Below are 25,041 nucleotides of genomic sequence, written 5' to 3'. Positions count from 1 at the left end.
TTTTATAAATTACCGATTGCAATGAAAAGTTACAAACTATTTTTACATTTAGAAACTAATTTTTCTGCCAGTGACGCAAAATTATGGAAATAAAAATTTAATTTCAAGAAGAAATTTTGTGTTTAATTTTGTTCTTTAATGTTTCGAGACATTTTTTAAAACCTTTAATGTTTGAATTCATTCAAAGATTCAAAACTTTAAAAAATGTCTCGAAACACAAACGAACTCGAAAAATTAACGACAATTTGAAACTTTTTTTTCTCCGCACATTAATCAATAAAGAATATATATAGAAAAAAAGTCTAAATTCGTTAGAAATGAGATTGTAAAAATCTAAAATGTGTACACGCTCAAATCGATAAGCCACATATAAGTTGTATCATAAATAAAATTTTATGTTCGATTTTTATGTCAAACACATATGAGTTCAGTGTTTATGTCAATAGTGACATTATTTATTGGTCGAATCGAAAGCTTTTGCACTTTGGGGAAATGGAGCACACAATTATTAATATTCTTTATTGCACAGTTATTACACAAAGATATTTTAACTAATAATTTTCAATAATTTCCATGTTAATTCATTTCGTTATACTGTAACACGTGCGTAAATATGCAAAATAATTCTCTCCGTGTGAAAACAATATTTACAATAAATAATAAATGTTGAGAGTATAATTTTCAAGTGTTAATCAAAGCATTTCATTGCTACAGAGAAAGGTCATGCTTCATTTGTTATCAATTGATTTTAATTCCTTGTTCAAGCTGGCTTCGCACTCATCTACTAAAACCTATTATTTACTTTTTTTTTTTTTTTAAATTTGTGACACTAAAGGTAAATTTTTGTTTGTCTTTAATTTGCACTAATTTAAATCTGTTGATAGATGAAATAAAAAAATTATTCTTAAAAATTTTCATATAATCCTTCTTAGAGAGAAAAATTAAAAATATTTTAATAAAATTGTTCTTAGAAACAAATTAGAAAAATTTTAATAAAATTCTTCTTAGAGAAAAATTAAAAAAATTTTAATAACATTCTTCTTAGAGAAAAATTAAAAAAATTTTAATAACATTCTTCTTAGAGAAGAATTAAAAATATTTTAATAAAATTCTTCTTAGAGAAAAATTCAAAAAATTTTAATAAAATTTCAAATGATTCAAATAAGTTCAACAATTTTTTTTTTGGAAATCTATCTCAATAATTCAATTATTTTCCCAAATGAAATTCTTCGCTGATATTCAAATATTTTCACTATCTACTATTTTAATAGAATTTCTCAAAAGAATTCAATTATAAAAAAAATAATTAATACAATTCTTCGCAAAAATTCAATTAATATTACCTTTAAATAATAAAATTTTCGCTGGAATTCAATTATTTAAAAAATACAATTTCCAAGGAAATTTTTGGAAAGAAATTAATTATTTAAAATATTTGAATAAAATTCTTTATAAAAGAAATTAATTATTTTGTAAAGTTTTGATAACATTTGTTTATAAGAATTCAATTATTTTCAAAAATAATAAAATTTATCGCAAGAATTGAATTATTTTAAATATAATTTTAATTAAATTATTCGAAATAATTGAATTATTTATCTATTATTTTAAATTTTCATAAAATGATACAAAAAATTTAATTACTTGAAAATATTTTAATAAAAATTCGTTGCAAGAATTCAATTATTTTTATAAATAATAAAATTTTTTAAAAGGAATTAAATTCTTTTTCATTCAATTTTAAATTAATTTCTCGAAAAATATAATAATATAATTTTCAACAGTTTTTGGAAAATCTTTCTAAAGAATTCAATTATCTTTTCAAATAATAAAATTCTTCGCTGATATTCGAATATTTTTAATATTTGCTATTTTAATAAAATTTCTCAAAAGAATTCAATTATTTTTAATACAATTTTAATTAATTTATTAGAAATAATTTAATTCTTCCCTTCAATTTACGTAAAATTTTAAAAAATTCAATTATTTAAAAAAATTTAATATAATTCTTTACGAACATTCAATTATTTTTTATAAATAATAAAATTTTCAAAGGAATTCAATTATTTAAAACACAATTTTCATAAAATTTTTCGAAAAAATCAATTATTTATGTAAAATGATTTTTATAAAATTCGTCAAATCAATTATTTGAAAAAAAAAATTAATAAAGTTCTTCGTAAGAATTCAATTATTTTTGAAAATTTTAATAATATTCGTTGCATAAATTTAATTACTTAAAAAAATTTTATTAAAATTCTTTACAAACATTCAATTATTTTTTTAAATAATAAAATTTTAAGAGGAATTCAATTATTTGAAACACAATTTTTATGAAATTTTACGAAAAAATCAATTATTTAAAAATATTTTTATAAAATACGTCGTAAGAATTTCAATTATTTAAAAAAAAAATTATAAACTTCTTCTCAAGAATTCAATTATTTTTAATAATTTTTATAAACTTGGTAGCAAAAGTTCAATTATTTCCAAAACTAACAAAACCAAACGCAAGATTTCAATTATTTTAAATACAATTTTAAATGAATTCCTTGACAATCGCAATTATTATTAAAAATTTTAATAAAATTCTGTAAAACGATTCAATTATTTTCAAAAATTTTTCGTAATTCAATGATTTTTAATATCTATACTATTTTAATAAAAAAAAAATCCCAAAAGAATTGAATAATTTAAAAAAATGTTTTATAAAATTCTTCGCAAACATTCAATTATTTTCATAAAAAAAATTTTCACATGAATTCAATTATTTTTATAACTAATAAAATTCAACGCAGGATTTCAATTATTTTTAATGCAATTTCAAATGAATTTCTCGAAAATCGCAGTTATTCTTAAAAATTTTAATTGAATTCTTTCTAAGAATTTAAAAAAAATTAAAAATTTAAAAAAATGTTGATATAATATATTTAATAGAATTTACTAATTATTAGCAAAATAGATTTTCAATAAAATTTCTTGAAAGAATTCAATTTTAAGAAATATTCAATTATTTTTATAAATTATTATATTTACAAATTATTTAAATCTTCAAAAGAATTCAATTATCTTAATAAATATCAAAATTCGCTTGCCAGAAATTCAATTATTTTCAGGAATTTTAATAAATTTTTTTTTTTTGTCGAAATTCAATTATTCAAAAAATGTAATTATTTTCAAAAGTTTTTGGAAATTCTTCTCGAGAATTCAATCAATTAATTCAATTTTAATTAAATTATTCGAAATAATTCTTCAATAATAAAAATATAAAGATAAATCTTCAATTTTCATAAAATAATTTTTAAAAAATTTAATTATTTAAAAAAATTTAATAAAATTCCTTGTAAGAATTCATTTATTTTTTATAAACAATTATATTCTTCACAGGAATTCAATTATTTTTTTTATACAATTTTAAATGAATTTCTCGAAGGATGTAATTATTTTCAAAAGCTTCATTAAAATTCTTCGAAAGAAATCGATTATTTTCAAAAAATTTGATAAAATTCATTATAAGTATTCAATTGTAAGAAATAATCAATTATTCTATCAATTATTTAATTTTGTATCAAAATAATTGAATTCTCGTTGAACTTGCTGATAAGAATTAATTTAAAATTGAATTTCAGTTAAAATTTATAATTTTAATAATTTTATTTATTTTTTTCATTTTCTATTCTCTCCTATTCTCTCCTACTTTTGCCAAAAAATTGAATTCGTAAATTGAGAATATAGAAATAGCGGAGCAATAACAATAAATGGAAATTGAATCTAAACTTAATAGTTATTTGAACTATTAAAGTTGTGACAGTGAATGACGCACATGAACTTCATTTAATAGGTGACAAGGAAAAAAAACCCAGATCAGATTGAATTTCTGTTTATTACATAATAAAAACGATTTACATAACAATAAAGTAAATAAGGAACTTAAGGATAATTTTTTTAACAGAAAACATTTTTCCAATAAAATTAATTTCACTTCGAAAATTAAAGAAAACAAGGTTTTTAAAATAAAGGAAAAAATATTCCCATATTTATTTGTATATTTAATAGAGAATATTTTCCCTAAGCTCAAATTGTCGTGACAGTAATAAAAAAGGAATTATTTCCCCTTTATTTTTTTTTTTGACAAATCGTATAGATGCGCTCTCGCGCCGAGTCACATAATCAAGGACTTGATAAAGCTTCCAAGATCCTTTTGACAGATTGAAGTAACACCACACTCTCTTTCTCTCTCTCTCTCTCTCTCTGTTTCTCTTGAGAACTCAATCCTTGTTTATAGGCGAAAAGGATTGAGTGACTCCCATTTTTTTTTGTCCCCCGCTCACAGCAGCAGCAGCAGCAATTCTCCTCCACAGGAACTAGGAGGTGAAGAATTTTTCTCTCTCTCTCTCGAAAATAAAATAAATGTTGAATTTCTTCAATTTCTTTTCCAGAATATAATTCAGCTACTTAAAAATCACTCGGGAGACTCCAAGAAATATGGTTCATTGGATGTAACGAGAACGCAGGATAAATCTGTTGCCGTGGGACACATCATATTTTTCAGTGTATCCTTGGAGACGCGGATAACTTCAATTCCATTCTCGCGGCAATAAGCTTCAAGAAGTGTGATTTGAAGATGACTCGCTGAATCTGTTTGGCCATCGTTTGGCAAAAAGCACACGCTACTTTTGCTGCTGCACAGCCGCGTTGTTGCTAATACGCGTAGAGTTGGCAGCAAACCGCAAGTGATTTTTCTCCCCGATGCGGATTGAATTCTGTCACGGCTCTTCTTGCGCTTCCACATTTTTGTTCTGTAAGTTGGAAAAAACATTTTTTAATTCAAAAATTCATATTATTTCATTTAATTAAGAATTTTTTTAAAATTTATTTTGGTTTTAATTTTATTAATAATTCGTTAAATTAATTATGGTTTCAAATAAAATTAATAATTGGTTCAATTAATTACGTTTTGTATTTTAACTGATAATTAATTGTGGTTTAAATTTAATTAATAATTTATTCAATTAATTTTGCTTTTTAATTCAACTAATAAATATAATTAATTCTGGTTTAAATTTAACTAATAAAATTATTTATTGTTAAGATTTAATTAACAGTTCATTAAATTAATTAATAATTGATTCAATTAATTCTGCTTTACATTTTAACTGATAATTAATTCTGATTTAAATTAAACTAAAAAAATTGATTTTTGTTAAGATTTAATTAATAATTCATTAAATTAATTCTGGTTTAAAATTAATTAATAATTGATTTAATTAATTCCGTTTTATGTTTCAACTGATAATTAATTATGGTTTAAATTTAGATAATAATTGATTCAATTAATTTTGGTTTTAATTTAACTAATAATTAATTCTGGTTTAAATTTAACTAATAATTAAATTTATTTTGGTTTTAATTTAATTAATAATTGATTCAATTAATTAATAATTGGTTCAATCAATTCTGTTTTACATTTTAACTGATAATTAATTCTGGTTTAAATTTAATTAATAATTTATTCAATTAATTTTGGTTTTAATTTAACTAATAATTAATTCTGTTTTAAATTTAACTAATAAAATTGATTATTGTTAAGATTTAATTAATAATTCATTAAATTACTTCTGGTTTAATTTAATTAATAATTAATTCTGGTTTAAATTTAATTAATATTTCATTAAATTAATTTTTGGATTAAAATTAAATAATAATTGACTCAATTAATTCCGTTTTAAATTTAACTATAATTATAAATTCTGGTTTAAAATTAATTAATAAAATTGATTCAATTAATTTCGTTTTATGTTTTAATTGATAATTAATTTTGGTTTGGATTTAATTAATAATTCATTGAATTAATTCTGGTAAAAATTTAACTAATAATTGATTCTGGTTTAAATTTCAATAATAATTGACTCAATTAATTCAATTAATTCTGGTTTAAAATTAAGTAATAATTGATTCAATTAATTCAATTAATTCGGCTTTAAATTTGATTAATAATTCATCTAAATTAATTTTGGTTTAAAATTAAATAATAATTGCCTCAATTAGTTCCGTTTTAAATTTAGCTAATTATTTATTTTATTAAATTTATATTTATTTATTATTTATTAATTCTGGTGAAAATTTAATTAATAATTGATTCAATTAATTCTGATTTATATTTAACTAATAATGAATTCTGGTTTAGTGTTAATTAATAACTCATTAAATTAATTTTGGTTAAAACTGAACTAATAATTAATTCTGGCTTAAATTCAATTAATAATTTATTTAATTAATTCTGGTTTAAAATTAAATAATAATTGATTCAATTAATTCAATTAATTCAATTTATTAATTCTGGTTTAAATTTAATTGAATAATTCATTAAATTAATTTTAGTTCTAAAAACATTTTTTCTCGATTCTCTGATGTTCATTCAAGATTGATTCTCTCGGTGAAAAATTTCTCATGAAACACCAAGTGGCAGTCAATTTAACGTCACATCGATTTTTTTTTCTAAAGAGTTTGAAATTTACGATTTTCTGTCACATATTTTTTTTATTCTATTTTCAAGTTCTTAGGTTTGATAATAATTGATTTTTTTTGTTATTAACGTGAAGAAAATTGGAAAAAAAATAAAATAGAAATCGATTGTTTAATTAATATAAAATGTGAGAATTGTAATGGAAAAAAAATTAATTTTTACAAATAATTAAGAAACAAATTGTTTTTCTTGTCAGAGGGAAATTTTTTCAAGATCTTAATTTCGCAAACTGACACATTGTTTTAATTAAATTCGACTCACAGTTATATTTATTTATTTCTAGACAAATAATTGAATTTCTATTTTAATTTTATTTGATTATATATTCATTCCATTTTACTTTTATTTATTTTTCTTTTTAATATTATTATTATTATTATTATTATTATTATTATTATTATTATTATTATTATTATTATTATTATTAATAAATAAATTATTATAAATTCATCGCAGGAATTCAATTATTTAATTATTTAATTAAATTTAATTAAATTTTGTTTCTAATACAATTTTAAATGAATTCTTCAAAAAATTCAATTATTCTTGAATATTTTTTTTAAATTCTTCGAAAAAATTCAATTGTTTAAAAAAAATTTGATAAAGTTCTTTATAAGAATTGAATTCTAAGAAATATTCAATTATTAAATAAATTATTTTTTTGCATTTAAATAATTGAATTCTCGTTTAATTTAATTTTGATATAATATTTTCATTTAATTTTATTTCGATATTTCTATTTTAATTTTAATTCTTGGTTTTATTTCTATTTCGATTTTGACTTTATTTTGATTTTATATTCATTTCATTTTTTTTTTGTTAGTATTATTATTATTATTATTATTATTATTATTATTATTATTATTATTATTATTATTATTATTATTATTATTATTATTATTATTATTATTATTATTATTATTATTATTATTAAAAAATTTCCTATAATTTGAACGTTCAGAACTTGTGAATAACAAACAAAAAAGAGTAAAATGATAAAACGAATTTAATTCAAATCGAACAAAAACAAGAAATCAGTTAATATTTGGAAAATTGAAGCTTTAATTTTGAGAGAAATAATAATTATCAATTAACAATATTTATAATAATAATAATTCGAGAGAAATTAATAGATTTGTAATTAATAATAACATTAATAATATTTCCAAATAAATTAATAGATTTGTAATTAAAAAATTTTTCCATCAATTTTTTTTTTCCTCTCTTAATTGTTTCGACAAATTTCAACATTGTCATCGTGATAAGAAGATTAATTTTTTAATCCCATTCCACTTTAAAATGGAATCTGAGCTATTAAAACACGCTACGACTTAAATATTTTACAGCGAAGAAATTTATATTTCACAAGCTGATGCAATCTTTCAGAAAAAAAGTTTCAAAAAAATTTCTTTCTTTTTTCAAATTGTTTTGGGTCCATACTCGTGTGAAATTTGTTTTGACTTTTTGAGAGATACAATCAACCTTGAATTAATGTCACAAAATTCAATCGCAGGAGAAAAATCACGTGATTTTCTTACCTATCGGCGAAATTTGTGAGCGGCATGCACTGTACTTCCTCGCAAGTCATATTGGTAAGTGATTTTTTTTCTTCCTTCAATAGTTTATTTATTTTATTCGCTGCTGAATTCCACTTGGAACAAATTTTTCTTGTATCTTGAATTTTCCTTTCCTCGAAAGAAAGAATTTTTCTTATTCTTCTTCTTTTTTTAATCCAGAATCCAGATAAACAATAGTTTATCAAGTTTATTGTTTTTGAAAAACAATAGTTTTTGAAAATTTTACACAAAATAGCACAGGAGTTGTTAAAAATTTTGCACTTTTTTAGGAGTTCAGTTTGCGTTGGAAAAAAATGGGAAACACAATAAAATTGGCTTATGCAGTACACCAACTGTAGAGCACACTTTATTTTTTTTTTTTCTGTCGAGAGAATATTTATACACACACAGAGCACGTTTAACAAGCGAAGATACGATATTGAATGACCTCGCACTTCTCGCGCTTCTCTTTTATTAACTGGTCGATCCCCACCCACTGGGAACAAGTTTCCAAGTCCATATAGAAGGTGGATTTAACATACGTAGAATGCTACCACCGAGTCGTGGTTATTTCATTACACACGAATATATAGATATATGGAGCACGAGTTCCTGGTATCTGCCAGAAATATCCCCAGGATATGGGGAAATACGCGGACTATCGCCATTGGAACGTTGGAATCAGAATATTCTGTGCTCCAAAGGCTCCCCATTTCGATCCAACGTGACTCATCTTGGATCTTGGAATGGCATTTCCCTTTTTTTACTCTCCTTCCTCCTTCCTCTTTTTTTTTTTTTTTTTTTCTTCTTCTTCTTCTTTCATCACACATTTCATTTTCATTATAAAATCAAATGATATTTTAATAGATAAAATCTTTGCCACTGGGTTTTTTTGTTGTTGAAGAAATAACACTGCAGACTTTGCTCTCGATAATTAATTTTAAAAAAAAGTAGCAAAAAAGTAGCTTTCAAACTGAAAAAAAGTAGAAAAAAAGTATCTATCGAAAAATTAAACTTGACGAAAAAAACTCGTTTTAGACACTTTACAAAACAGAAATTCCATTCTACATTTTATTTTCCTGACTTTTTCCTAATTTTCATCAAAAATATTTACTTCTTTCTTATCCTGATGCTAATAAATTTTCAATTCCTGCAACAAATTTTATTATTCGTGCGAAAGAATTTAAATATTTATAGAAAAAAAAATTTAATTCTTGTGAAGAATTTTATAAAAACTTTTAAATGTAATTCATTTCTTTCGACTAATTTTATGAAAATTCTAATTTAAATAATTGAATTTCTGAGAAATTTTTCTTATTCATCAAAACAATTGAATTCTTAAGAATATTTTTACAAAAATTTTTTTTAAATAATTGAATTCTGTTTGGAAACTTTATGAAAATAGTAAATATTGAAAATCATTGAATTGCGAAAAGTTTTTAAAAATAATTAAATTTTACAAAGAATTTTATTCAAATTTTTCACAATAATTGAATTTCTGTGTGGCATTTTAATGAATTTTTTTTAAAAATAATTTGAATTCCTAAAAAGCATTTTATTATTTGTAAAAATAATTGAATTGTTACTAACGATTTTATTCGAATTTTTTTTAAATAATCGAATTTCCAAGAAGAAATTTATTACTTTTATAAATAATTGAATTCTTGTGATGAATATTGTTCTTTATGAAAATAATTGAATTTTGCAAAGAATTTCATTAAAATTTATGAAAATAATTGAATTTGGTAAAGAATTTTATTGAAATTCCTGAAAATAATTGAATTTAGTAAAGAATTTTATTAAAATTCATGAAAATAATTGAATTTGGTAAAGATTTTTATTAAAATTTCTAAAAATAATTGAATTTCGCAAAAAATTTTATTCAAATTCAAGAAAATATTTAAATTTTTCAAAAGAATGTTATTTTGTGAAGAATTTTATTAAAATTCCTAAAAATAATTGAATTCTTGTGAGGAATATTGTTCTTTATGAAAATAATTGAATTTTGCAAAGAATTTTATTAAAATTCCTAAAAATAATTGAATTCTTGTGAGGAATATTGTTCTTTATGAAAATAACTGAATTTAGTAAAGAATTTTATTAAAATTCATGAAAATAATTGAATTTGGTAAAGATGTTCATTAAAATTTCTAAGAATAATTGAATTTCGCAAAAAATTTTATTCAAATTCAAGAAAATATTTAAATTTTTCAAAAGAATGTTATTTTGTGAAGAATTTTATTAAAATTCCTAAAAATAATTGAATTCTTGTGAGGAATATTGTTCTTTATGAAAATAATTGAATTTTCCAAAGAATTTTATTAAAATTCATGAAAATAATTGAATTTTCCAAAGAATTTTATTAAAATTCATGAAAATAATTGAATTCTTGTGAGGAATATTGTTCTTTATGAAAATAATTGAATTTTGCAAAGAATTTTATTAAAATTCATGAAAATAATTGAATTTGGTAAAGATGTTCATTAAAATTTCTAAGAATAATTGAATTTCGCAAAAAATTTTATTCAAATTCAAGAAAATATTTAAATTTTTCAAAAGAATGTTATTTTGTGAAGAATTTTATTAAAATTCCTAAAAATAATTGAATTCTTGTGAGGAATATTGTTCTTTATGAAAATAATTGAATTTTGCAAAGAATTTTATTAAAATTCATGAAAATATGTAATTGATTTTTTCATGGAATTTTATTTAAATCCCTGAAAATAATTCAAATTTCGTAAAGAATTTAATTTTAATTCCTGAAAATAATTTAATTTTTCAAAAATTTTTTTTTTAAATCTCTGAAAATAATTGAATTTGGTAAAGAATTTTATTAAAATTCTCGAAAATAATTGAATTTTGCAAAAAATTTTATTAGAATTCCTGAAAATAATTTTATTTATCAAAGAATTTTATTAAAATTCAAGGAAATATTTAAATTTTGCAGAAGAATGTCATTTCAATTTTGGAAAATAATTGAATTTTTCAAGGAATTTCATCAAAATTTCCTGAAAATAATTGAATTTTTCAAAGAATTTTATTAAAATTCAAGAAAATATATTTAAATTTTGCAAAAGAATGTTATTTATATTCATGAAAAAAATTGAATTTTACAAAGATTTTTATTAAAATTCCTGAAGAATAATTGAATTTTTTATGGAATTTGATTAAAATCCCTAAAAATAATTGAATTTCGTAAAGAATCTTATTAAAATCCCCTGAAAACAATTAAATTTTTAATAGAATCTTATTAAAGTTCCTGAAAATAATTGAATTTTACAAAAAAATTTTATTAAAATTCTTGAATGTAATTGAATTTCTGTGAAGAATTTTGATATTTGCCAAGATAATTGAATTATTTTGAAGAATTGCCTTAAAATTTTTGGAATTATATTAAATATATATATTAAAAAATTCAACTAATTTCAGCAGAATTGAAATTAAAATAATTGAATTGCACAGAAAAAAATTATTACTTTTAAAAATAATTGAGGCATTTTTATTAAAATGCCTCAAAATAATTGAATTTCCGGGAATAATTTTGTTATTTATCTTTAATAATTGAATTCTTTCGAAGAATGATTTATGTGAATAATTGAATTCTTTGGAAAAATTTAAGGACATTTGAACCTTGATGACGTCACACATGCTTTGCACAATCTGTAACGTCATCAAGGTTCAAATGCCCTTAATTAAAATCTGAAAGAATAATTGAATTATTAAAAAAAAAATTTAATTAAAATTGTATTTAAAATAATTGATTTCTTTCGAACAATTCTAATATTTTTGTAAATAATTGAATTCTTACAAAGAATTTTTAAAAAACATTTTTTTAAATAATTGATTTTTATTTCGAGGAATTAAAATCAAATTTTTAAGAATAATTAAATTTTTTGGGCAATTCTTGTAAAAATTTTATTAAAAATAATAATAAGTCTCTGTTTTTTTATCTTGTCTCGTGAATGCCTTGCGAAAATTGTTGAGATGATAAAGAAAAAAGAGAGATGAAAAAAATTGGTAACACGTGCAGAGGATTGTTTTTGATGTATTATGATAGACAGTTAATGGAAAACTAATTTAAAACGATCACTTCAAGGTTTTTTTGATTGATTGTAATTTTTAAAGGATTTATTTTATTTTTTTTCCTTTTCGAATACGGTTTGGGAAATTTTTTTTCCTTGACACTTTTGAAGGATTATATAATTCAAGTTTCGTACTCATCCACTAAAACCTATTATTTACTATTTTCTTTTACAATTTGTTACTATTTGGATACTTTTTTTTGGCGTTTTTTGCCAGAAGCTACTTTTTTCAAAATTTTAATAAAATTCTTATAGAAACAAAATTCAAAAATTTTTCATAAAATTCTTTCAATTCAATTATTATTTTCAAAAAATTTTTCCAAATTTAATTATTTTCAATATCTACTATTTTAATAAAAAAATTTTCCAAAAGTAATTAAAAATTTTAATAAAATTCTTTACGATTCAATTATTTTCAAAAATTTTTTCCTAATTCAATGATTTCTAATATCTACTATTTTAATAAAAAATTTCCCAAAGAATTGAATTATTTTTGAAAAAATTTGAATTAAATTCTTCGTAAACATTCAATTATTTTAATATACTAAAAATTTTCACAGGAATTCAATTGTTTTTATAAATAATATAAAATTTTTCTCAAAAATTCAATTATTTAAAAAAATTTTTAATAACATTCATCGCTGTAATTCAATTATTTAATTTTATTTAATTTCAATTTGTTTCAAATACAATTTTAAATGAATTCTTCAAAGGAATTCAATAATTATTTTCAAATATTTCATTAAAATTCTTCGAACGAATTCAATTAATAAAAATTTTGATAAAGTTCTTTATAAGAATTGAATTTCAAGAAATATTCGATCATTAAATAAATTTTTTATTTTTGCAGTTAAATAATTGAAATTCTCTTAGAATTTTCAAATAAAAATTGATTAAAAATTGAATTTCAATAAAAATTTGAAATAATAATTGAATATTTGAAACGTTATAGTGAAAATTTTGAGAAATAAGTTTCAAAAGATTTTTTAAATTGAAGTCTGAAAATTTTAATTGTAAAACTCTTTTAACATTTAAATTTTTATTTTTAAATAAAATGATTATTTTCGATTAAATAAAATGATTATAGTTTTGAATAATATTTAATTAAAAATTTCAATAAAAAAAAAATAATTGGATTTTTGAGAAATTTTTACACGTACTTAAATTTCAAAAGGACTTTACATTTTTATTGTTTCTTAAAAACAACTTCTTTTTTTAAATATATTTGAAAAATTATTGAATAAAAAAAAATAAAATTTTGCTTATAATAAATATAAATAAATTATAGCTTATAAAAATAAATAAAATATTGCCTATAAAAATAAATTGTCTTTAAATTAGAAAAGATAAGCAGTAAATAAAAAAAGAAGTAAAAAAAATTTTCCTTTGTCAATAGATAAATATTTTCCATTCATTTGTCTTCTTTAAATAATATTTTCTCTCAGTTTCGTTAAATTGAAGGTAAATTAATTATGGATAGTTATAATTAACGTTTCTATTCTCTTTGTATTTATATATATATATATATATATATATATATATATATATATATATATATATATATTTGATCCAGAAATTTGTTATTTTTTTGTTTTGTTTCCTTTTTCTGTCATAGTTGTTTCCTGTTGAATGTAAAATATATAATTATTATTTACAAATGAGGAAAATCAAACTATAAATACGTAACATTTAAAGCAGGAAAACACTTTTATAATGAGATATTAACGAGGGGATTTCACAAAATAAACATTTTCTCGTAATTCCCTGAACTTTATCTTTTACTTATTTATTTATTTTCGTTTATTTATTTATATTTCCTTTGGAGTTTAAATTCACTAACGAAATTTTACTCCAGTAATCAACTTTTAATTGCAAAAATTTATTAAATTTTAATTAAATTATTATTTATTTGTAAATTTTATGAACAAAAAATGTTTTGGCAAAAAAAAAATAGTTACTGTGCAAACAAATTTAAAGCTCTTATTTTTTCATTTGTATAATAAATTGGAGAACAAAATATTTTGGGTTGTTAAAAAATAATTTGAAATTGTTATCAAAAATACGCAATTAAAAAAAAAAAAAATTGAAAATATTTTTTTTATAGTTTTTAGAGAAGAAAATAGAAAACAACAATCCAATGTCAATAGGATCCATTAGTATTAATGATTGGGTTTTTAGAAACGTAGAAAACGAAATCCCTGAGAGCTACAAAACTTTCAATCCATATAGTATAGAGTAGCAGTAATAGTGCAAAGAATGAAAGGCAGACATACACGGAATTCCCGATAAAGAAGAATTTATGAACGACTCTCTTTATCGGAAAAAAGTGAGTTTTAGACAAACATGACAAATATACTGTGAATTTAAATTTATTATACACCGACTGTTCTAACGATTATTATTGAAACTATAATAAACGAAAAGAATTTTTTTTTAATCTATTTTCTTGTTTTTTCGTGACAAAATCAAATTAGAAATAACTGCGTTGAAAACATTGTTTTTATTTCAGAAAAAAAAAATACACTGTATATTAATATTTGTGAGTATTTCGTGTGAGACACGTGTGTGATAAAAGCGAAAGAAAAATATAGGTTGAAATTTTTATCTATACAAATTTTTTATATCAATATTTTTATTATTTTTTAGAATTTTATTTTTTATCTGTATTTGTTTTTTTTATTGCTCTTTCAATATATTTACTTTTTTTATGTCGTCAAAAATGTTTTTAATTCATTATTTCTTAATAAAATACCATGATTTTCTTTACTCCAAAAATTTTCGATTGCAAAGAAATAAGTAAAACTATTTTATATAAGGAAAAAAAATGTTGTTCTATAAATATTTACCCGGAAAAGAGTCAAGTATTTTCCTCCAGGAAAAATGAAATTTTAAATCACGTGTAACTAGAAAAAAAAATTCAGTTTTCAAAAGTAGCTTTTTTGATTATGTTAATGAATCCCTTTTTTAAGATTTATAACTTGTTTTATTTTTATTTTCACTTTGAATTTTTCGCTAAAATTTTAGCTTTGATATATTTAAAAAAAATTTCTTTTTAAAAACAAAAAATTTACTTGAATAACTACCAAATAAATATTTTTCTTTTTGATTTATAATATTAATTAATTAGCTAAAGTTACGCACGAAACATGGTATTTAATTTATTAATTATTTTGTCAAATAAAAAAATTTTTTATTTTCAAAAATAATTTTTAATTTTTGAATAATTTCAGATTTCAAATTTAAAAAATTTGACTTATTAAATATTCGTAATTAATTATTATTGTTTATTATTTTCAAAAATTTGAATAAAATTCTTCGTAAGATTTTAATTATTTTTTATGTAAATAATAACATTCTTCAAAGGAATTCAATTATTTTCAATAATATTTTGATAAAATACTCTCCACAAAAATTCAATTATTTTCTTCAATTTTAATAAATTCTTCGAAACAATTCCATTATTTTCATAAATAAATAACATTCTCCGGAAGAATTCAATTATTTTTATAAAACGTAAAATTTTTTGCAGTAATTTAATTATTTTTAATGCAATTTTAATAAAATCTCAGGAAAGGATTCAATTATTCTCTTGAATTTTAATAAATTCTTCAAAAATTCTTCTGATAAATTCAATTATTTTCAATACAATTTTCATAAACATTAATAATAAAATTTTGCATTATAATTATTAACAGACACAATTATTTTAAAAAGTTTAAAAATTAAATTCTCTGTTAATTCGATTATTTTGAATTTTTAATTATAAAATTATTAAAGAAACTATTATTTTCAAGAAACTTAAAGAAATTCTTCAAAAGAATTGAATTATTAACAAAAACCTGAATAAAATTATTTAAAAGAATTTAATTTTCTATCAATAATGTTAATAAAATTTAATAGTAAAATTATTAATTAGAATTATTAACAAAAATTAATTATATTAAAAAAAATTAAAGAAACTTTTTCAAAGAATTCAATTATTCTCATATTTTTTAATAGTACTATATATTCTTCGAAAGAATTCAATTATTGTCAATAATTTTAGAAAAAATTCCTTGAACGAATTAAATTGTTTAAAAAAAATTGTAATAAAATTCTGAGAAAAATTTAATTATTTTCTAATAAAGGCAAAAAATTCCATAATTACATATGATTAATTTCAATTATTAAGAAAAAACACGAATATTTAAGAAAGTTTGAAAGAAATTCTTCATAAAATTCAATTACTTTCAAAATTTTCTATTAAAATTATTAAAGAAACTCCATTGTTTTAAAAAAAATTCAGAGAAAATCTTCAAATATTCTTCGAAGGAATTCAATTTTTTTCAAGTATTTTGATAAAATTCTTCGAAGAAATTCAATTATTTTCAAATATTTTGATAAAATTCTTCGCAAGAATTCAATTATTTTCACAAATAATAACATTTTTCAGAAGAATTTTATTAGGACTTTCAAATATTTTTATAATATTTTTCCCAAGAATTCAATTATTTTCATAAATAATAAAATTCTTCAAAGGATTTCAATTACTTTCAAATATTTTGATAAAATTCTTCAAAGGAATTCAATTATTTTCAAATATTTTCATAAAATTCTTCAAAGGAATTCAATTATTTTCAAATATTTTCATAAAATTCTTTGAAGGAATTCAATTATTTTTAAATATTTTGATAAAATTCTTCAAAGGAATTCAATTATTTATTTTCAAATATTTTGATAAAATTCTTCAAAGGAATTCAATTATTTTCAAATATTTTTATAAAATTCTTTAAAGGAATTCAATTATTTTCAAATATTTTGATAAAATTCTTCAAAGGAATTCAATTATTTTCAAATATTTTGATAAAATTCTTCAAAGGAATTCAATTATTTATTTTCAAATATTTTGATAAAATTCTTCAAAGGAATTCAATTATTTTCAAATATTTTCATAAAATTCCTCGAAGGAATTCAATTATTTTTAAATATTTTGATAAAATTCTTCAAAGGAATTCAATTATTTATTTTCAAATATTTTGATAAAATTCTTCAAAGGAATTCAATTATTTTCAAATATTTTGATAAAATTCTTTAAAGGAATTCAATTATTTTCAAATATTTTGATAAAATTCTTCAAAGGAATTCAATTATTTTCAAATATTTTGATAAAATTCTTCAAAGGAATTCAATTATTTTCAAATATTTTCATAAAATTCTTCAAAGGAATTCAATTATTTTCAAATATTTTGATAAAATTCTTTGCAAGAATTCGATGGTTTTCAATAAATTAATTTTAAATTTATGATTTTTTTCATATGCTAATAAAATATGCACATATAATATTAAAAGCCTAGTAATTAAAATAAAAATTGAATAATATATATTAAAAAATTAAAAAGAATAAAATTACACAAATAATGTTTATTGAGAAAAAGTGAATTAAATAGAAAAAAAAGTAAAAAGAAATTGAATGAAATATTTAAAAAGTCCACTTTGAAACATTTCATTTATTTTTAATATTATATTAAACAATTAAATAATAAAATATTAAATACTAAAATAAATATTTAATATTATATTCAAAGGAATAAAGTTTTGAAATTAATTCTCAAGAATAAATGGACATTTTTCGTTCACAATCACAATATATCGATTATTATGATGAGTATATTTTCTCCTTCGACACTTTATATAATAAATATAACAAGAGAGCATAGCAGTTTTCAATAAAAATATATGGAATATATCTCATGTGAAATCGTATATTATAAATCTTAGTGACACCTCATTTAAAAAATTGACATTATAAAGGGAAAAGGTTGATGTTTTAGAAACTCTACTTTTCACGTCATGAATTTTTCATTCTATATGAGGAGTGTCATGGAAGTTAGTAATATATTGGACAATAAGAAAAAAAAAAAAAAGAAAAGAGTTAGTGATATAGATTCGCATTAAATCGCCTCAAACTTTATATATACTGGTAGTATATAAAGGTATCTTTTTTTCGACCCCGTTCTACGAACAAACGTAACTTTATATAAATGTGATCTATTTTTTCAAATTTATCCTCAAATACGTTCAGTGCAAGTGAAAATGAATTTTTTGAAAAATACATTCAATTTTAAATTCATTTTAATTTAGAGAAAAAAAATTAGAGGAAATTTTGATAAAAAAAATAAATAAAAATAATTGTAAATTTCCAGGCCTTGGATATTATGACTTTTTCGACTTTTTTCGACTATTTTCAAATAATGCGACTTTTATCGACTTTTATTACAAAATTGCGACTTTTCTTTCAAATTTTGCGACAAAATACAATATTTTTAGTATAAAATGCAACTTTTTTTCGATTTTTATTGTGTGAAAAGCATAACTATATAGGCAAATCTTTGAAAATTTATTTTTCAATAATTTTTCTAATTAAATTTTTAAAATATACAATATTAAAAAGATTTTGAATAATTGAAATTTTGTAAAATTTAATTGAAAATAAATCCTTTTTTTCAAGTATTTTATATTATAATTTTTGAAAATTAAGTTTTATAGAATTTTAATTGAAAATTTTGGATATTATTGAATTTTCAAAAATTTTAATGAATAATCTTCAAGTGTTAATTTATAAATTCAATAAAAATGAAAATTAATGAAAATTAGGTTCTAAAAATAATATTAAAATAGTTTCGAAAAAAGTAATTCTCTGAATTATTCTAATTTTTTTAAATTCAATTATTTTCAATATTTTCGATATTCAACATTTTCAATAATTCCGAAAATTCAAATACATTCACAAAATAGTAAGATTAAAATTTTTTAGAATTACTTTTTAACATTTTTGGAGAAAATAATCATAATTCAAAATTTTTAATTAAAATTCTTCAAAAAATTAGGTAATTAGCTTTTCTTAAAATTTTACAAAGCTTCTTTTAAGAAGTTCAATTATTTTCAAAAAATTACAATAGAATATTTAAAAAAAAAAACGAATTCTATTAGGACTTTCAAATATTTTGATAACATTTTTCCTAAGAATTCAATAATTTTCAGAAATAATAAAATTCTTTAAAGGAATTCAATAATTTTCAAATATTTTGATAAAATTCTTCAAAGAAATTCAATTATTTTCATAAGTAATAAAATTCTTCAAAGGAATTCAATTATTTTCAAATATTTTGATAAAATTCTTCGAAGGAATTCAATTATTTTTATATTTTTATAAAATTCTTTGCAAGAATTCAATTATTTTCATAAATAATAAAATTCTTCAAAGGAATTCAATTATTTTTAAATATTTTGATAAAATTCTTCGAAGGAATTCAATTATTTTTAAATTGTTTGATAAAATTCTTCTCAAGAATTCAAATATTTTCAAATATTTTGATAAAATTCTTCGATGGAATTCAATTATTTTTATATTTTGATAAAATTCTTCGCAAGAAGAATTCAATTATTTTCATAAATAATAAAATTCTTCAAAGAAATTCAATTATTTTCATAAGTAATAAAATTCTTCAAAGGAATTCAATTATTTTCAAATATTTTGATAAAATTCATCGAAAGAATTCAATTATTTTTATATTTTTATAAAATTCTTCTCAAGAATTCAATTATTTTCGTAAATAATGAAATTCTTTGCAAGAATTCAATTATTTTCATAAATAATAAAATTCTTCAAAGGAATTCAATTATTTTTAAATATTTTGATAAAATTCTTCGAAGGAATTCAATTATTTTTAAATTGTTTGATAAAATTCTTCTCAAGAATTCAAATATTTTCAAATATTTTGATAAAATTCTTCGATGGAATTCAATTATTTTTATATTTTGATAAAATTCTTCGCAAGAAGAATTCAATTATTTTCATAAATAATAAAATTCTTCAAAGAAATTCAATTATTTTCATAAGTAATAAAATTCTTCAAAGGAATTCAATTATTTTCAAATATTTTGATAAAATTCATCGAAAGAATTCAATTATTTTTATATTTTTATAAAATTCTTCTCAAGAATTCAATTATTTTCGTAAATAATGAAATTCTTTGCAAGAATTCAATTATTTTCATAAATAATAAAATTCTTCAAAGGAATTCAATTATTTTTAAATATTTTGATAAAATTCTTCGAAGGAATTCAATTATTTTTAAATTTTTTGATAAAATTCTTCGCAAGAATTCAAATATTTTCAAATATTTTGATAAAATTCTTCGATGGAATTCAATTATTTTTTTATTTTGATAAAATTCTTCGCAAGAAGAATTCAATGAAAAAAATCATAATTCAAAATTTTTAATTAAAATTCTTCAAAAAATTAGGTTACTAGCTTTTCTTAAAAATATATAAAAATTCTTTTAATAAATTCAATTATTTTCGAAAAATCACATTAAAATATTTTTAAAAAACGAATTCTTAGAATTGTTTATCATAATTTTTTAAGATTCAATTATCCTCGAAAAAAGTAATTTAAAATTTTTTAAAATATACTTTTTTTAGACTTATTTAAATTTTGGAGAAATAATTTTAATATTTATAATTCAAATTCACATATTTGATTATTCTTTTTATATTTTTCAAAAATTCAATTATTTTGAAATGATTCTATCAAAATTTCAATTATTTTAAAATGATTTTACTTAATTTTCATTATTTTTATTAGATTTTATCAAATTTTCAATTGTTTGGAAATTTTTCAATTGTATATTATAATTGAATAAAATATTATCTTTCAAAAATTATTTTAAAATATTTAAAAAAAATTAATTTTATGAATTACTTTTTATTATATTTAATATATATTTATTATTTTTAAAATTATTGTTAATGGCTTTAGAAAAACATGAAAAGTTACAAATTATAATAAAAAATTGAATGTTTGTATTTAAATAATTGAATTTTTGAAGAACTTTTGGAAAATTATTAAACATTAATATAGATAATTGATTTAGAGGTGAAGTTTAGTTAAAATTTGTAGAAAATAATTAAATTTTTGAAAGGGTTATAGTTTTAATTTTTAGAAATTATTAAAAATCAGAAGTTGAAATTTTTTAAATTTTTATTTCCTGTAAAAAAAGAAATAAGAAGTATTTAAATATTTATTTAGTTAAATATTATACAACTTTTTATTATTTGAATTTAAAAATCAGTGAAGAATCAGGGAAATAGAAAATAAAATTTTTGTCACTGCACTAAATTTTGTAAAATTTAATTGAAAATAAATCATTTTTTCAAGTATTTTATTATAATTTTTGAAAATTAACTTTTACAGAATTTTACTTGAAAATTTTGGAAATAATTGAATTTTCTCAATTTATTATTTATTTTTTTTTTAATATATAAAAATATTTTTAAAAATAAATAATAAATTATGAAAATTTATTATTTTACTGTTAGAAAAATAATTTTCCTCACGTGTAATGTAATTTGTAATTTATTTTAATAATTGCACAGCAGCAATTATTTTAATTAAATAAAATTACAGAAAATAGTGGTTAAAAGCACTCGAGGGGTTTCTTCAATCGTAATAAATAAAAATTTTGATAAGAGAAAGGAGACAAAGTCAATGACAAAGCGTTTCTGTAATATTCTAGTGTGTGCTTGTCATTTTCAGGTTTCCCATGTTCATCTACTTTCTTAAGATAAATGAGAGTTCCATGGGAGACAACGATATTATTTCCTCTAATGAACCACAAAGATACGGAATATATTTTAATTCTACATTAAAAATATAAATAAAATAAAAAATAAATGTTCAAAGGAATAAGAAAGGAATTTTTTAAAAACGGAAAAAGCAATTAATTAATTAATTACACCATTTTTTTGGTTATTAAAATATTATTTACATATATAATTATATTATTTAAAAATAAATTTAAATTTCTGTGATAAAATAAATATTTTTATTTAGTAAAAAATTAAAAATATTTAATTTTTCAGTAATTGAATTTAAAAATCACGAAATCAGGGAAATAGAAAATAAAATTTTTGTGATAACGCTTAATTAAATAAACGACTTTTTCGATTTTTTTTTGTATTTTTAATCGACTACAGCGACTTTTTTCTTGCGTCTTAAACTCGATCCGAAACTAATTGCCCATTTTGTCGTAATATTCAAAAATTTACTCATTATTTGTATATGGGGCATTCCACGCCAAGTCGGACACCTTTTGACTTTTGCATCTCCGATTTTTTTCAAATATTTTTTTTCTTTTAGTGCTGGTTGAAAGGAACTTCCATGATTTTTTTCAAATTTTTTCATGAAGTAATTTAAGAGATCTGGGTTTTTGAAAAATCACGTTTTTTACATAAATTTTTTTTTTAAATGCTTATAACTCGGACAAAAATTGATCAAATTGGACGTTCGATATATGAAAATTTTTGTTTTTACACGTAGTTTTTGATAAAAATATTTAAAAAAAAATTTTTTTTAATTTACCAAAAAAATTTTAAATTTTAAAAATAAAATTTAATTTTTAAGAATGTATGTATCGATCGATTTTTTTTCAAAATTTTTTGTAAGAAACTGGTACTAAATTAAGAATTTTTAATCCTTGTCTGATTGTGGGCAAACGATGGGATCTATTTATTTTGAAATTTTTAATTTTTGTAAAACGGTAGGTAGCCAAATGCCTAACTTGCAATTTGATCAAATCACTTTTTTAAACAGTAAGAAGGTTAAGTTCGGAGAGACTCAGTCTGAAAACAGTTTTGGTTTGAAAAATTTGCGTGATTTGGTCAAATGTCAAGTTACGCATTTGGCTACCTACCGTTTTCACTGCGTATACAAAAATTAAAAATTACAAAATAAATAGATCCCATCGTTTGCCCACAATCAGACAAGGATTAAAAATTCTTAATTTAGTACCAGTTTCTTACAAAAAATTTTGAAAAAAAATCGATCGATACATACATTCTTAAAAATTAAATTTTATTTTTAAAATTTAAAATTTTTTTGGTAAATTAAAAAAAAATTTTTTTTAAATATTTTTATCAAAAACTACGTGTAAAAACAAAAATTTTCATATATCGAACGTCCAATTTGATCAATTTTTGTCCGAGTTATATGCATTTAAAAAAAAAATTTATGTAAAAAACGTGATTTTTCAAAAACCCAGATCTCTTAAATTACTTCATGAAAAAATTTGAAAAAAATCATGGAAGTTCCTTTCAACCAGCACTAAAAGAAAAAAAATATTTGAAAAAAATCGGAGATGCAAAAGTCAAAAGGTGTCCGACTTGGCGTGGAATGCCCCATATATAGTCATAACTAAAATATTTTTTTTTATCATTAAATCTCTATTTTGATAAACTGATAAATTTTTTATTATAGCATTTATCTAAACAGTTGTGCAATAATGATTCACAGTTATCATCAATAAATTTTTTTCCAAGAAAAAAGGAAATTAAATTTTTAGTATTTACAGTTTCCAGTGAATGTTCATTTCTTATCGCTTATTGTATACTTTTTACTTTTTCATAAATAATAAATAATAAATAATCTTCAATTATAATTTATAAAAAAAAATTGCTTTTTCAATGAAACGAATGATTTTATAAAAATATATGAAAAAAATGATATCGATAAGAAATGTCTACTTAAATTCTTTTTTTTTTTTCCTATATATTTGCAGAATGTGTTCAATGACTTTTTCTGAGACACACGTTGCCTCTTATATCGTAATATGTTTCGTTGCTGATGAAACTTTCCAAAGGTGTGTGATAGTTACATCAGCCTTGCATTATAAATACATCTACGTGTCTTAAAAGTTTAAAAGTAGAAACAAATTGTCTATTTTTGGCGCACCAAGGAAAGTCATCAATGATAAAGCAATTATTGAAGATGTGAAAAATTAATTATTAGCTAACGTTTCATTTCCTGGAAATTTATCGTTTTTCAACGACTGTTACATTTTACTTTATCGGAGTTTTCATTTTTCAATTTCCCTCAAGTTTATTTTGCAAAAAAATTTATTGTTTTCTGTTTTAATAACCAGAAAAATTAATTACTTATTAATGTTATTAATTAACATATATTAACGTATTAATTAATATTTTATTTTCTAATTCTTCTTTTTAATCAATATTTTTCTAATAGCAATAATATAATTTTAATATTTAATTAATGTTTTAGTTAAAATTTTTAAGAATTCATAAGAAAGTTCTGAAATTTTGTGTCTTTTTTGTTAAAAAAAACTTTTAAAAAAAATTGAATTTTTGAGAAGTTGGAAATTATTGCAGAAATTCAATTATTTTCAAAAGTTATAAAATTCTTCCCAGAAATTCAATTATTTAAGAAAAATTTTTAAAAATTCTCGTAAAAATTTCAATTATCTTTCTAAATAAATAAAATTCTTTTCCGAAATTCAATTATTTTCAAAAATTTTAATAAAATTCTTGTCAAAATTTCAATTATTTTCAAATATTTTTCAAAAGAATTCAATTATTTTCAAATATATTCTAAAAGAATTCAATTATTTTCAAATATTTTCCAAAAGAATTCAATTATTTTCAAAATTTTTTATAAATTTCTTCGCAATAATTCAATTTCAACTTCCGTTATTTTCAAAAATTTTCCAAAAGCATTCAATTATTTACATTTTTTTTTTATAAATTTCTTCGCAGTAATTCAATTTCAATTTCAATTATTTTCAAAAATTTTAATAAAATTCTTGGTACAATTTCAATTATTTTCAAAAATTTTTCAAAAGATTCAATTATTTACAAATTTTTTATAAATTTCTTCGCAATATAATTTAATGTCAATTTCAATTATTTTCAAAAATTTTAATAAAATTCTTTGTAAAATTTCAATTATTTTCAAAAATTTTAATAAAATTCTTGGCAAAATATCAATTACTTTCAAAAATTTTCCTAAAGAATTCAATTATTTACAAATTTTTTTATAAATTTC

At 19.4% G+C, this 25,041-nt stretch overlaps 3 protein-coding genes across 7 annotated transcripts in view; 1 reads left to right on the top strand and 2 right to left on the bottom strand.

Annotated features, from left to right (window-relative positions):
* The window catches only part of LOC122510454, a 303,718-nt gene that overhangs the window by 24,360 nt on the left and 254,317 nt on the right, over positions 1-25,041 (bottom strand). The window lies entirely within an intron of this gene.
* Positions 3,865-8,793, bottom strand: LOC122510457. The gene is made up of 2 exons (XM_043625118.1): positions 8,065-8,793; positions 3,865-4,799 (listed from the first exon to the last, which is right to left on the bottom strand). Exons 1-2 carry the CDS (start codon positions 8,112-8,114, stop codon positions 4,463-4,465), a joined length of 387 nt encoding a protein of 128 aa, XP_043481053.1. The 5' UTR covers positions 8,115-8,793; the 3' UTR covers positions 3,865-4,462.
* LOC122510456 (electron transfer flavoprotein beta subunit lysine methyltransferase-like) overlaps positions 14,439-25,041 on the top strand; it is a 101,932-nt gene continuing 91,329 nt past the window's right edge. For both annotated transcript variants that reach the window (XM_043625117.1, XM_043625116.1), the window contains exon 1: positions 14,439-14,490. The gene's annotated coding sequence lies outside the window, so the exon portion shown is untranslated. The remainder of the gene's footprint in view (positions 14,491-25,041) is intronic.

This window comes from Leptopilina heterotoma, unplaced genomic scaffold, assembly GCF_015476425.1.
Source record: "Leptopilina heterotoma isolate Lh14 unplaced genomic scaffold, ASM1547642v1 Lhet_68, whole genome shotgun sequence".
Taxonomy (NCBI): Eukaryota; Metazoa; Arthropoda; class Insecta; order Hymenoptera; family Figitidae; genus Leptopilina; species Leptopilina heterotoma.
This window is presented reverse-complemented; position numbering and strand designations above follow the sequence as displayed.